Source organism: Tinamus guttatus, unplaced genomic scaffold, assembly GCF_059628265.1.
Source record: "Tinamus guttatus ecotype Peru unplaced genomic scaffold, ASM5962826v1 Tinamus_guttatus_pri_ptg000035l, whole genome shotgun sequence".
Taxonomy (NCBI): domain Eukaryota; kingdom Metazoa; phylum Chordata; class Aves; order Tinamiformes; family Tinamidae; genus Tinamus; species Tinamus guttatus.
In genome coordinates, this window is record NW_028288569.1 from 4,643,999 (window position 1) to 4,655,398 (window position 11,400).

Sequence of the window (11,400 nt, forward strand, 5' to 3'; positions counted from 1 at the left end):
AATTTATATTTTTAAAATAAGGGGTTATGCTTAACATTGCAGTCCTGGCTTTTTGCTTCTGAGTAGAAGAGCCTCAGTAACTCCATAATGCCTGCCTCCGCCGTTGAGGAGAACAGCGGGAGGGTTGAGGATCTGCAGAACTTATCCGAGCATGGGCAGCAAAAGGAGTGTAACAGCCTGCATAAAACTGTGTGTTTAGCTGTTGGGGTCCGTTAGTGTGAACATCATTTACCATTTACCATTCCTTATCCTTAAATGAACAGTTCATAATTAAATAGTGCGAATGTGAAATTCTACATAGTAAATACTGAATTTGCATCTCATTTATCTCTTTCAAGTACTTCAGTACTTCATGAATTTCCAGTTTCAGCTAATGAATAATGGAAATTTCAGGCCCACTGTCCTATGCAAGGAAATTAATAACGGCCTGAGGATACTTTCATACCTAGCAATGTGGTAAAGATAGCTGAGATGTCAGAATATTCCTCCTTATAAGATCCAGAATGTTCTTCGTATTCATTCCATTCAGTATAGACTTCATATTCACTAAGGATTTGGGAAGCGCAGCAAATATAACTCACTCTTTGAGGATGAAAAAAAAAAAAAATGAGGAAAATCTGCCTTGCCTCACCTACTCTTCCCTTAGGGTAACCATAGATTTCAGTCTCACCTTTGGGTCCTCTTGGTCCAAGTGGAAATTTTGAGTAGGGTTGAAAACTTATTTGTGTTTGTTATGAATTCGTTAATAATTTATTGAAAGAAACTTGAGACATGCCCCCTCCCATTCTTCAAAGTTGTTCCAGAAGTCCTGAAATAAGTCAGATTAACAGATGAGAATGAGAAAACATCCATGCTCAAGGACTTGGCATAAAGAATATTTTGTCATCACCCCTTTTATTAGAAAAGGAGCAGCAAATAAATGTTTTCACCAGCTCCTGCTGCCACAGTATAAGAAAAAACAGCTCTCGCTTGTAGCTGTGGCTTCCATTACTTTCAGCATTCAAGTCCAAGTCCAAAATGTTAAACGTGCAAAGCTTTCCACATATGACGCTGGGATGAGATGAAGTCATTTGGGGCAAATGCATAACATGCCTTATCCTGACATTGCCAGATATGACAGATGCGTAGGATTTAATTGCTCATCCTTGTCTGTTGCTGGAGGTGAATTCCAGTCTGCTGTAACATATCCATGTAAGATCTGACATTTTCCCTAGAAAAGATGGAATAAATTGCATTTAAAAAAAAATCTGCAGAATTGATTTAAAGATCTTGTTGGCAAATTCAGTGTTCAGATTTGCAAGGGTCTGCAAATATTTTCTTCTAGAAGTACAGACTCTTAAACCAGATTTCTGCATAATGTTTCATAGGCTTGCTTTTCTTGACTATCTTGAAAATGCCGCTAAACATGAACAGTAATATTGAAAATCATTATTCTGTGTTATCAACAATCTCTTTTCGTAACTTCTAGCCTGATCTCCTTTTTGCCATGTGCATCAGTAAAAGTTCCAGATGGTGATTTGTGTTGTATTAAACTTTGAATTTTATTTCAGTCTCAGTGTTAACCACCCTCCTTCTGAAATCATAAACATGCTTCGGTGGGAGTGCCTTGAAATATTTCTGTAAACGAGCTTTAATTCCTGTCATATGACAATCACAAGAACTAACATTCTGCAGACATAATTAATCTTACAATATGCCTGGCGCTGCTGGGATCGCAGCCTTCGTACACATGTAGTGAACAGCTAATATTTGGAGGTAGACAGGCATTTTCTGACTGATTTTTCTGCTGGAAAAAAATGGGCTTGAGGGGTTCCAGAAATACTTACAAAGTTTCCTAAAGTAACTTCAGTTTAGTTGTAAGACAGAAATGACTTCTGCCCTTACCAGTTTTGGAAGCTGTGAAATATCTTGTTGCTTCCTTCCACTTGCCCAAGGACCCTGACTTCAGCCTTGGCAGGAGGACAGGGCAGTTGTGCCTTTTAGCTCTATCTTTTCTACTTCGGTCCTGCTGGCCAAGTAGAGTAGAACTGGCAACACCTTTCAGGTAGGACTGTCCTAAGAAGTTCAGTTTGTGACTCTCCAAGTCAAATTCTTATCATGCAAAACAGTGAGCTTCAAAAGACACTTTCAAAGTGAAAATTTACACTCACGGTCAAAAAGAAATCTATTTTAAAGCAACAAAATTCAAACTATATTCTAAGTATGTCATGAGAAAAGCTTTTACTCATTTTTCTGTAAGTGGTTGAAGTTAGACTGATCACGTTGCTTTCTCTTTGTAATTATTTTAAGCACTGAAATTTGAATGTTTGTGAGTTTAGTGCTACCCACTCCTGTCCTTTTTTAAAGGACTGCAGCATCTTCATGTGAAAAACATTTTTCAGGAGCAATATGTATTGTGCTTTTCAAACAATCACTTAGCAATCGTTCCCTAAATTTGACTTAATTATCCTTCAAAAAAGTGTATATTTTAGCACAGTCCTAAACAACTTCTCTATGACAATCTGAGATTGTTTATTTCATGTAGTTGTCTGCTAATACTTGTTTTACCAATTACTACATCTTGTTCTCCATTTTGTTCAAATAAGCTTTAGTTCTATATCAAATATAGTTTTGTTAGTGAAATAGATTGTTTTCCCTTTTATTTTTCTACTGAGGAATGACTTTCTGTCAGCATTTTAAACCAACTATATCTTTCTACATTTAACTTCTGGGACTTAATTTTGTGTGTGTGTGCACATATATATGTGTGTGCATGTATAATATATCTGTGTGTGCATATATTATATATAAAGCTTTACATGAAGTTCTTGCGAAGCATTGATTAAAAAAAAGAACTTATCCCATTAAACTGACTACATCCAAATAAAAGTAAAATTCAAATGTTAAAAATAGGAAATCTTTAATTTTTTGAAATGTATCACAAATATAATCATATTTCTTAAAATTAATGTCTCATTATGTTCCCAGGCTCCAATTGCTGGTTTTGTTCTGCTGTGTTTTGCTTATGGAGCCACCTGTATCCATGGGGAGTCTAGGAAATGCTGTGTGAAGAAACTCCATTTTACCTGGCAATAGAAGGATCAAAGGCAAAATATCCCAAGTCCATGTAGTATTGTGCAGTGTTTCTCAGAGATGTCCATGATTCACTAATCTGAAGTAGATCCAAAATAGAAAAGAATTTTCTCAGCTTTGATGCTAAATACCAGTAAATTGAGACATTAGATACAAATACACTTCCTTGTTTTCCCCAAAAGTTTTCTTTTACGTGTTAATCCCTATTCTGCATTTTATTTTTATTTTTAGTAGATATTGCAAGATGGAGAGGCAAAAAGATACCTGCTCAGCCACAGTGTATCCCCATGCATTCTGGCTGCTGCTTGGGTCCCAGTAGTTCTGAGAATATGGAATTTGTCGTTTAAGTCGTATAAATTGATTTGCTGACTCTTCTGACAGAAATGGTGCTCCGAGGACACCTGAAATGGAAGCTGAGCCGTAATTATAATATCAGCAACATATGCGCTTCTTTATATATATTTTATAGCCTCATAGCATGTCTTTGGACTGGTAATTTCTTGGAAAAAAAAGTAAAATATGCTCTTACTGTAGATCTTCAGAAAGGTGGTTTTCTTAATAGCCTGCAGCTAATAAAGCACTTCCTATGAATCTCCGTTTTCCTGATGAATCCAAAGTAGATAATCTTGCAACTAAATTAAAGCAGAACTTTATTTTTTTAATATCAGCATTTTAAAGCAGAAATAATTAATACCCATGTTTTTAAACAGAAAATGTTTAGACTGGATTTGCACCTTTCTCGGGTGTGCTGAGAAACATGAAATTCACAGTTCAGGAACTTCATGGCTGCCTTTGGATTTAACTGCACTCCCTTAACTTTCTGAAAAAGTGAGATGTACTGTTTATTCTCCCTAGCAGCTACACAGAAATTATCTCTGTTGAATTTATTCTGTAGTGAGTGGATATTGTACATCTAATCTTGTTACCACACTGCTCTAGACATCTTTTGATGTCAGCCTGGGTGCAGATGTTCTTCTTGAAACAACAATTTCTCCCAAGGGGAAAAAAAAACTAAGTTCCTCACTAACTTCTTAGGAAAGGCCTTGGTAAAAGTCCTTTCTTGTTTGTCTCCAGCACTTTAGACTTTTGCAACCATTTGGAGCTGGTCTGAAATAGTCAGTCCAAATGCTCTTTAATGAGAGGCCGATTAGGTTTAAACTCAAGTGAAGTCACTGAGGCCAGTGTCCAGAAACAAATTTGCTCCAATTTGGTCAAAGAAGTTTAAATGAACACCTCAGGATGACCTGCATGAACTTAGTACAGATGGGCCAAGCACTTGAGCTCAGTGGGTCTGGCAGTGGGAGTTTTGCAGGCCAAGTTTTGCCTCTTGGATATCTCTCTATTGCTCTTAGTCTTGAAGGCAAGAATCTGTTCAAGAGGGCCTAACAAGTTAAAAACTTGCCCTTATGCACAACTCTGAGTAGAATCTTACTGGTTAGAGTGACCATGCAAAACTTTTTAAAGACAATATGTGCTGAGGCCATAGATGTAGTAGATGTGCACAGTAGAATATTTGTAACGGGGATCAAAGGAATGGTTATTCCTGAATGTCAGAAATCAAGTAAGATTTGGTCCTGTGAAAGAAAGAAAATATTTATTTTTTGTATTTAAGCTGCTACACCTCTGTTCCAGAGCTGCATGAGATGAAACAAAGACTCATGCCAAAAATTCATTACCTCTCTCTGACACTTCACTATCGTGCAGTAGAAAATCTACGAGCTGTTAGTTTCTCTTTAGTAAATACACATATATGCATATACACACACTAGGTAATAAATATTTTCTTGGGTTCGCTATTACTCTTCCATCTTCTGGACTAAGATACTTGAACTGGGATCAGAAATTGGCTTAGTAACAGGCTTCACTTTTGTTTAAATATATATATTTAGTAAGGGTCATTAAACATTAAATTTTATCACCAGTGTGTTCTTTGGTCTTCTGGCTTTGCAGGGAGCTATAATAAAGATCATTAAGCAGCTCTGCTTTTTCTGTTTCTTTTCCCCATTGCCAGTGTCTTCAAAGGATGAGCTTATAGCTCTGCTGCCTGGTGGGGCAGTGAGGTCTTATCTGGGCTCCTGTGGTGCAGAGTGCTGCATTTTAAGGCTATTAACTTTCAATTTTTAATACACCGTCTGCTCTGACTGCACCTGTATCCAATGAGAAATGCCGTCCCCAATCGTGCTGAATATTCACTTTGATTACAGCGCACCTGCCTGCTTCAAGGGGGAAAAAAGGACCCGGGCTAAGTTTACCTGACCGAGGAGCATCGGCTCTGATTCCTCCACACTAGCTCGTGGCAAGATTTTGTTCTTCTCTGTCTGCTGTAGAAGCCATTGAGGAAAACAGCGACTGCGCTGCCTCGAATGCTTCCACCTCTTGTGTGTGTGCCTGGAAGCCATCTCCACAGGACTTGTCCCCAGATGCTGGGGCGCACTAAAGATGCAGGGGTAACCAGGAGGATGTACGGTAAGTGTCTTTAGACTCAAGTTTATCCCTCGGGCTTAACTCATCCTCTCTTTGCTGTACCCTGAGGATTATGGGATGTCCCCAAATGGGACAAACTTCACTTAATCTGCAGTGGAGCTCTGGTGAAGCCACTGGCTGTCCAGCAATGATCACCTGCGCGTTAGTGAGGGGTTTCACTGGGAGTGCATGGGCAGGAAGGAGGACGTGTTTGCCTGTGCCCTGCCAGAGCTTGGAGGAAGACTGTCCTTAGACCTCGGTGTAGACTTGGGAGACTTGCTTGTATCCACCAGTGCCTCTGCGTACAGCGTGTAGTCTTCAGTGAATAATCTAATTCAGTATAACCTATCCTAACCAAATAGCCTATTTCAGAGCATCCACATGGGACACGGGAGAAATGGAGGAGCAAACGCATAGGTAAGAGTTAATCAAATTGCTCACAACGCATAAAGTTGAGCTAAGCAGCATAAAGAAGTTCAAGTTGTAATAAAGCAAAGTTAAGTCAGTGTTAAGAGGGTTGAACATATTGGATGCAAACACTTTTATTCAATTCTGTATTTTTTTCTTTTCTGCAAGATGAATATGCCATTTAAAAAGAACATTTAGAGATTAATGGTCCAGAGGGAAAATAGGAGGAATGTGTGCAGGGAATGAACTATTGTAAAGGCTATATCAGCTTCTACCAGTTAGAATATTTGTTTCTTTTCATAATTTCTAGAGATTCACCCAGCATTCTGATATGAAAATCAAATTATAGAAAAATTGGTCTTTTTTTTTTCACATGCCAGATACTTAGCTTGTGTAATTCCTGCCTTAAACAGATAGTTTTGTCTGGCTTGTACACAGTGTCCAGAGGGAAAACTATTAGTTATCATTACTGCTATGATTTCTTCCAAGCATCTCATTTTGGCTTAGTAGGAATTGGTATACGATTAAACTTGACAGAGAGGAGATGGCAGTAGCCTCTTGTCATCTTTTGTCAAACTAGCAAATGGGTACTTAATCCAGCCTTGAAGGTCAGAAAATCTGATTATGGAGAAAGCATATTAAATAGTTTGGGATTCCAGGCTATCAAGAAAATAGTATTACAGTACAGCAATCAAATTACACTAAAAAGATAAAAACAACTTGCACAGCTCTTAAGGTACTGTGCATGAAAATCCTCTCATACCAGACTCATATGGATGCATAACTACTGTTCACAGATAGATTTTTAGCAGGCACGATACTTAGCTGGCTGCAGCTCTAAAAATGCTATGGGGAGACATCTTTATCACTCAGCTGAATGCATAATGATCCACTTTGTCATGCAGGCAAAAATGTAAGTATGGGATTAAATTTTGACACCTTTGTCTGTTTTGGCACCCACTTAATTGTTACATTCTCCTTTTCTTAAAAGCTGAACAGTGAGAGAGTGCTTGGCAGTCTTTGGGGAGAGCAGGGAACTGCATATCTAATGAGAGAGTTAAAAGGTAAGGTGACAGACTTTTGGATGTGCTTTAGCAGAGGGTGCACCCTCTCCTGTGAGGAGTCTTGCTGCGCTGATCAGCAGTAGTGTGTGTAAGCAGTGAGGAGCAACCCCAAGGCCTGGGACCAAAATCAAGCTCCGGGGTTCATCCACCGTAGGCAAGAATGGATTGAGTCTGGCTTGTTGGGAGGTTCCGGAAAAATAGGACAATTACTTTGCAAGACTTCAGTCTCCCAGTGGCTATCATACAAGCTGGATCTCTCCTTGATTTCTGTAGATTTCTGGCAATGTGAAAATATTGCTGAAGTTATTTATATCAATTGAAGTTAAATGTTATAAGTCAGCAGCTGCTCTTGTTCCTTTCCTTTAGGTCTAGTAATTCTTCTAATTATCTGCTTTGGTAGCTGTGTCTGGTCAATATGTCAGATCACAGGGGTATTCCTGCCCGTGTTATCAGATCTTGGAGCCAGCAGCTGGACAGAGTTAAACTTCAACCTTTGACACTTTAACCTTGCTGAAGCTGCTGATGGTGACGTGTTGGGAACTTTGAAAAGGTAAATTGAATGCTGCAGCTCGGGTGAGTTTCTTAAGGTTAGATATGAGCCAGAATGAACCCCCGTGCTTCAGCATCTATCTAAATTCCAAGATTCAGAAAATATTTACAAAGTCATACACTAGAGCATCATGTTTTGCGGGGTTCTTTTTAGTGTTTTTTTTTTTTTTTTCCCCTCCATTAAAGTTCCAAGCATGTCCTGGGCGCACATGTTATAGATTGTAAAAATACCTTCTGCTAATAGAAATCTTATTTTCATTTTTGTTCAATTTATTCTGAAACAGGCAAGGATTCAGAATGCCACAAGGCTATAAGTGCTGAAAGACAAGCATGGAAGTGGCTTGATCTGTCTTAGCTGGTTTAGCAAAAGTATTTTTGTAGATTATACGACACTCCATGAAAATCTGGATATGGGTGTCTGTCTATTTTACAGATGTGGGTGAATTGCTGCAGTGATACATTTTGGATTTTGCAGAGCACAGCGGTGGCACCATGTGTCACCAGTTTCTCTGTTGAAGAACACTGTTTTGTTAAAACACCTGCATATTGCCTTTGCTAATGGTGAGAGAGAGAGGTTCTTGTGCACTGACTTTGTAACCCTCTATCTTTTGATGGAGATAGGCACTATAATAAAATTAAGTCAGAGTTGCTAATACCTGTTGACTGTAAAATGTAAGTCGCTGATTAAGTGGTTGTACATTGTTCATAGCACCCAGTCTTTGGAATTTTGGTCTCGTCTGCTTATATTTAAAGTTTGAAATGTAGTCATCTCTATTCTTCAACAATTCTAATTTTCCAGCACAGGACACAGGAGGTCTCTGGCTCAGGAGATGAGATCTCAGTCATTAACAGTCATAAGGAACACTTCATTCCCTCATCAGCAAGGGCAGACAAGAGACAGGCTCTTAATACAGAATTGCCCATTGAACATATCGGTGTGATGCCAGATGTCAGGAAGTCTCTCCGGTATAGGTAATAGCAAGAAATATGGCAGAACTCCCTGATAATCCTAGGGAAAGAGGTGCTTCCTCTGCAACAGAGGATGCAAAGTGCTCCCCTACTTGCTGTGGCACACTGTAAAGGCTGAAGAAAAGCTCTAGCAAGCAGCCCAGAAAGCCTGTTCTAAGGGGTATGCTGAGGGTGCAGTGTTCATCTGCAGTGGCTGAGCTTGAGGGTGTGCTAAAGGGTCAGGTTCTCATTAGAGGGCTTAGTTAGAGGTTCTTTTTTAATTCACCACCACCTTGATCATTGCTCAAACGTTTCACAGTTAATAAAAAGCTGAACTGCACATTGCCAAAGCTCATTAAAAATCAGCAGTAAATAGATTTTTCTTGTCTTTTTAAAGAAAGCAACTTTGGAAAAAAAGGCAAACAAGGCTGTTGCGAAAGACGAGGGAGAAAAAAGGGAGATAAGAGTAAAGACAACATTCTTCCAAAGCGGTATCACCAGGCTGCTCACAGCCAGGCTTCAAGTGAAACTCGAAGTGTCCTTGTGGCCTTTAACGGAAAGGAGCTTCAGGAAGACAGACAAGGACCAAGGAACAGTCCATGCTCAGGTGCACAACAGCCCAGGGAGTGCATGTAAGGGGAAAAGAAGGTATCTAGATGTGCTCTGATCTGCAGAGGAGAAACAGAGAGAGGGTCTTTTTGTCTCCTTCCCTCTCTCCAGAGCCTCACTGCAGCCAAACCTTAGGGATATATTATCATATATCCCTATGAAGAAAGAGAATGGCCCCAAAGAGGTGAATTTGCCTCAGTCCACAGCACACCCTTTTTTTCTATCATACAAGGAGAAAATCTCCTTTTTACAGTTGTTTCTCAGACATCCTCTTCTCTGCTGGAAAAATGAGTGATTTCATGAAAATGTTACTGCTGCTGCTCTTTTATTTGACTGCTCTGTATAAACAGTGAAGTACTTGCGCTGTTTTCCTCATGTGGAAGGGAGGCTTAATTAATTCATGTTTAAGTATTGGCTAAATCTGTCTGCAACATTGTGTCTTATATGTTGTTTTCATGTCTTTACAGCACGCGTATTTGGAACACTCATATCAAAGAAATGCTTTGAAAACATTTGTGTGGATGGAGCATCTTTCCATGAAGTCTATAGTCGCTTAGTGCCTGCCTGCTTTGCTGTAATTTAGTGCAGAATAAATTAGTCCTGCAGCATGCGCATTACTGATCATTGACTATGCCAGTCTGTATTTCTTTGAAAAGAACATTCTTTTAGCCTTAGTGATGCTGCAGCCTTTCTCCATCCATTTGTACACTGCTTTTACAAAGTGATCCTTGAATTTAGGTGCCCTGGTTGTAGGGTGTTACAAAGATCAGACAGTCTGAGAGCTCTGCAAAAAAAATCAGACCCTTTGAGCATTTTCAAATTAGACATCCCCAAAATCCCTTGCAAAATTGATCATTCTGAGCCCTTGTAAATGCACATGAATTGTCTGTTTTTCTTACACACAATAAACGATGTGATCTGAATCACGATTAGAAAATGTTCTGGAAAAACAGCATCAAGCTCTTTTGACAATTTTATCAGTTCAAGAAGTCATCTCTCAGCCAGAAATGCGTTCCCACCGCTGAGAGCCGAAAGAGGTTCAGCAGGAAGAGCTTCAAAAGCAATCGCGAGAAGCAGAATCAAGGCTGTATTTCACAGACTTTGCTATGTAGCCTCGTGCTCGCCCACTCTCCCATATGTCCTCGCTGCAGTGATTTCCAGTTAATTCTCTTCCATCAGCACTATTCCGGCTGTAACACGGCTTTCTTGCCAGCTGACTATTTAACAAGCCAGAAGGGAATGGCAGGAGACAGAGTGCCAGGCACTTACCTGTAAACAGCAGAGCGGGCACCAAAATTTGAAACATTTTCAGAGACATTGCAAATTGTCCACAGAGTGTATCCTTTGTAAAGCAGACACAGCCATACAGTTTTATACTTTGCTATCTTTAGGTTTATAAATCATTTACCAGATGCCTCTAAAGCGTTGTTGCTGTCAGAGGGCAGGGTACACTGTTTAGTTCTGGTTTGTCTTGCATGCCTCTGTTTGTACACTCTGGACTTTGAGAGCTGATCCGCTAATGAGACACAATAACTAATTATTCTGCGGATACATTAACTTCTGCTTAAGATTTATAATGCAAAATAGCACACTGGGCTTTTTCTGTGCATGGTGAACATGGCAGGTGTCTGAGAATCAGGCTTTTGCATAACTATTTTCCCCGGTTGTAATGGACTAAAGTGTGTTCTATTGTTTGTGAAATGAATGGTGAGAAATGGCATTTGAATCAACCTGCTCTGACAACAGTGACTAAATATGCAGTGTATTTTACTTGTATAATGCTTAGATTGAGAAAAACTTCTAAGAAACCTGTTGACAATGCGCTGGGATGGGAAGGGAAGGGAGGGACTTTGGTTCCTGCCAACTAGGCAAGGATGACAAAGTCTTTTGTTTTCTGTATCTGATGTCAGGAATCTGCAGAGGGCAGGCTGCCAAGAGCTCATGCTATCTTACCTTTCTAATGTATTTGGTTATACTTTATTTATTTATTTACTTACTGCCTGTTTTTTTTTTTTTTTTCAGTCTAACTACTATTCAGGTTATCTTCATTAACTCGTGTACCTCAAGGACAGCAGGCCCATGGGAAAGCTGAGCTTTATCGCATGTTGCAGCAAGGTGATCTGCAGTTCATGAGCTCAAGTGTACATTCACTCAAAGACCTTTCTGCTGGAGAATTAGACCTTGTTGACTTTACAGGTTCCAGGGACCAGACTCCAGGCTCTTGGGCAGGGTAGGAGTATTTCCTGCTTAGGTTAAGGACAACCAAAAGTTTGCTGGGAATTAAAAT

The 11,400-nt window shown here is 39.5% G+C and overlaps 1 protein-coding gene across 2 annotated transcripts; it reads right to left on the reverse strand.

The window, feature by feature from the left end:
- Positions 1 to 1,027: 1,027 nt before the first annotated feature.
- Positions 1,028 to 10,495, reverse strand: CUNH3orf85 (chromosome unknown C3orf85 homolog). Of its 2 annotated transcripts, none has more exons than XM_088532953.1 (4): positions 10,383 to 10,495; positions 3,337 to 3,485; positions 3,066 to 3,151; positions 1,028 to 1,210 (listed from the first exon to the last, which is right to left on the reverse strand). In XM_088532953.1, exons 1-4 carry the CDS (start codon positions 10,429 to 10,431, stop codon positions 1,132 to 1,134), a joined length of 363 nt encoding a protein of 120 aa, XP_088389079.1. In that variant the 5' UTR covers positions 10,432 to 10,495; the 3' UTR covers positions 1,028 to 1,131. The 2 variants fall into 2 exon arrangements, with proteins under 2 accessions (XP_088389079.1, XP_088389086.1); XM_088532960.1 differs by having other exon boundaries at positions 3,337 to 3,473; positions 10,383 to 10,472.
- Positions 10,496 to 11,400: the final 905 nt, after the last annotated feature.

Coding starts and splice junctions, on each gene's coding strand:
- CUNH3orf85 (XM_088532953.1), bottom strand. CDS start 10,431: ATGTCTCTGAAAATGTTTCAAATTTTGGTGCCCGCTCTGCTGTTTACA. Junction 3,152..3,336: donor GATACACTGTGGCTGAGCAG/GTATCTTTTTGC, acceptor GATCTACTTCAG/ATTAGTGAATCATGGACATC. Junction 1,211..3,065: donor TTTGATCCTTCTATTGCCAG/GTAAAATGGAGT, acceptor CATCTTTTCTAG/GGAAAATGTCAGATCTTACA.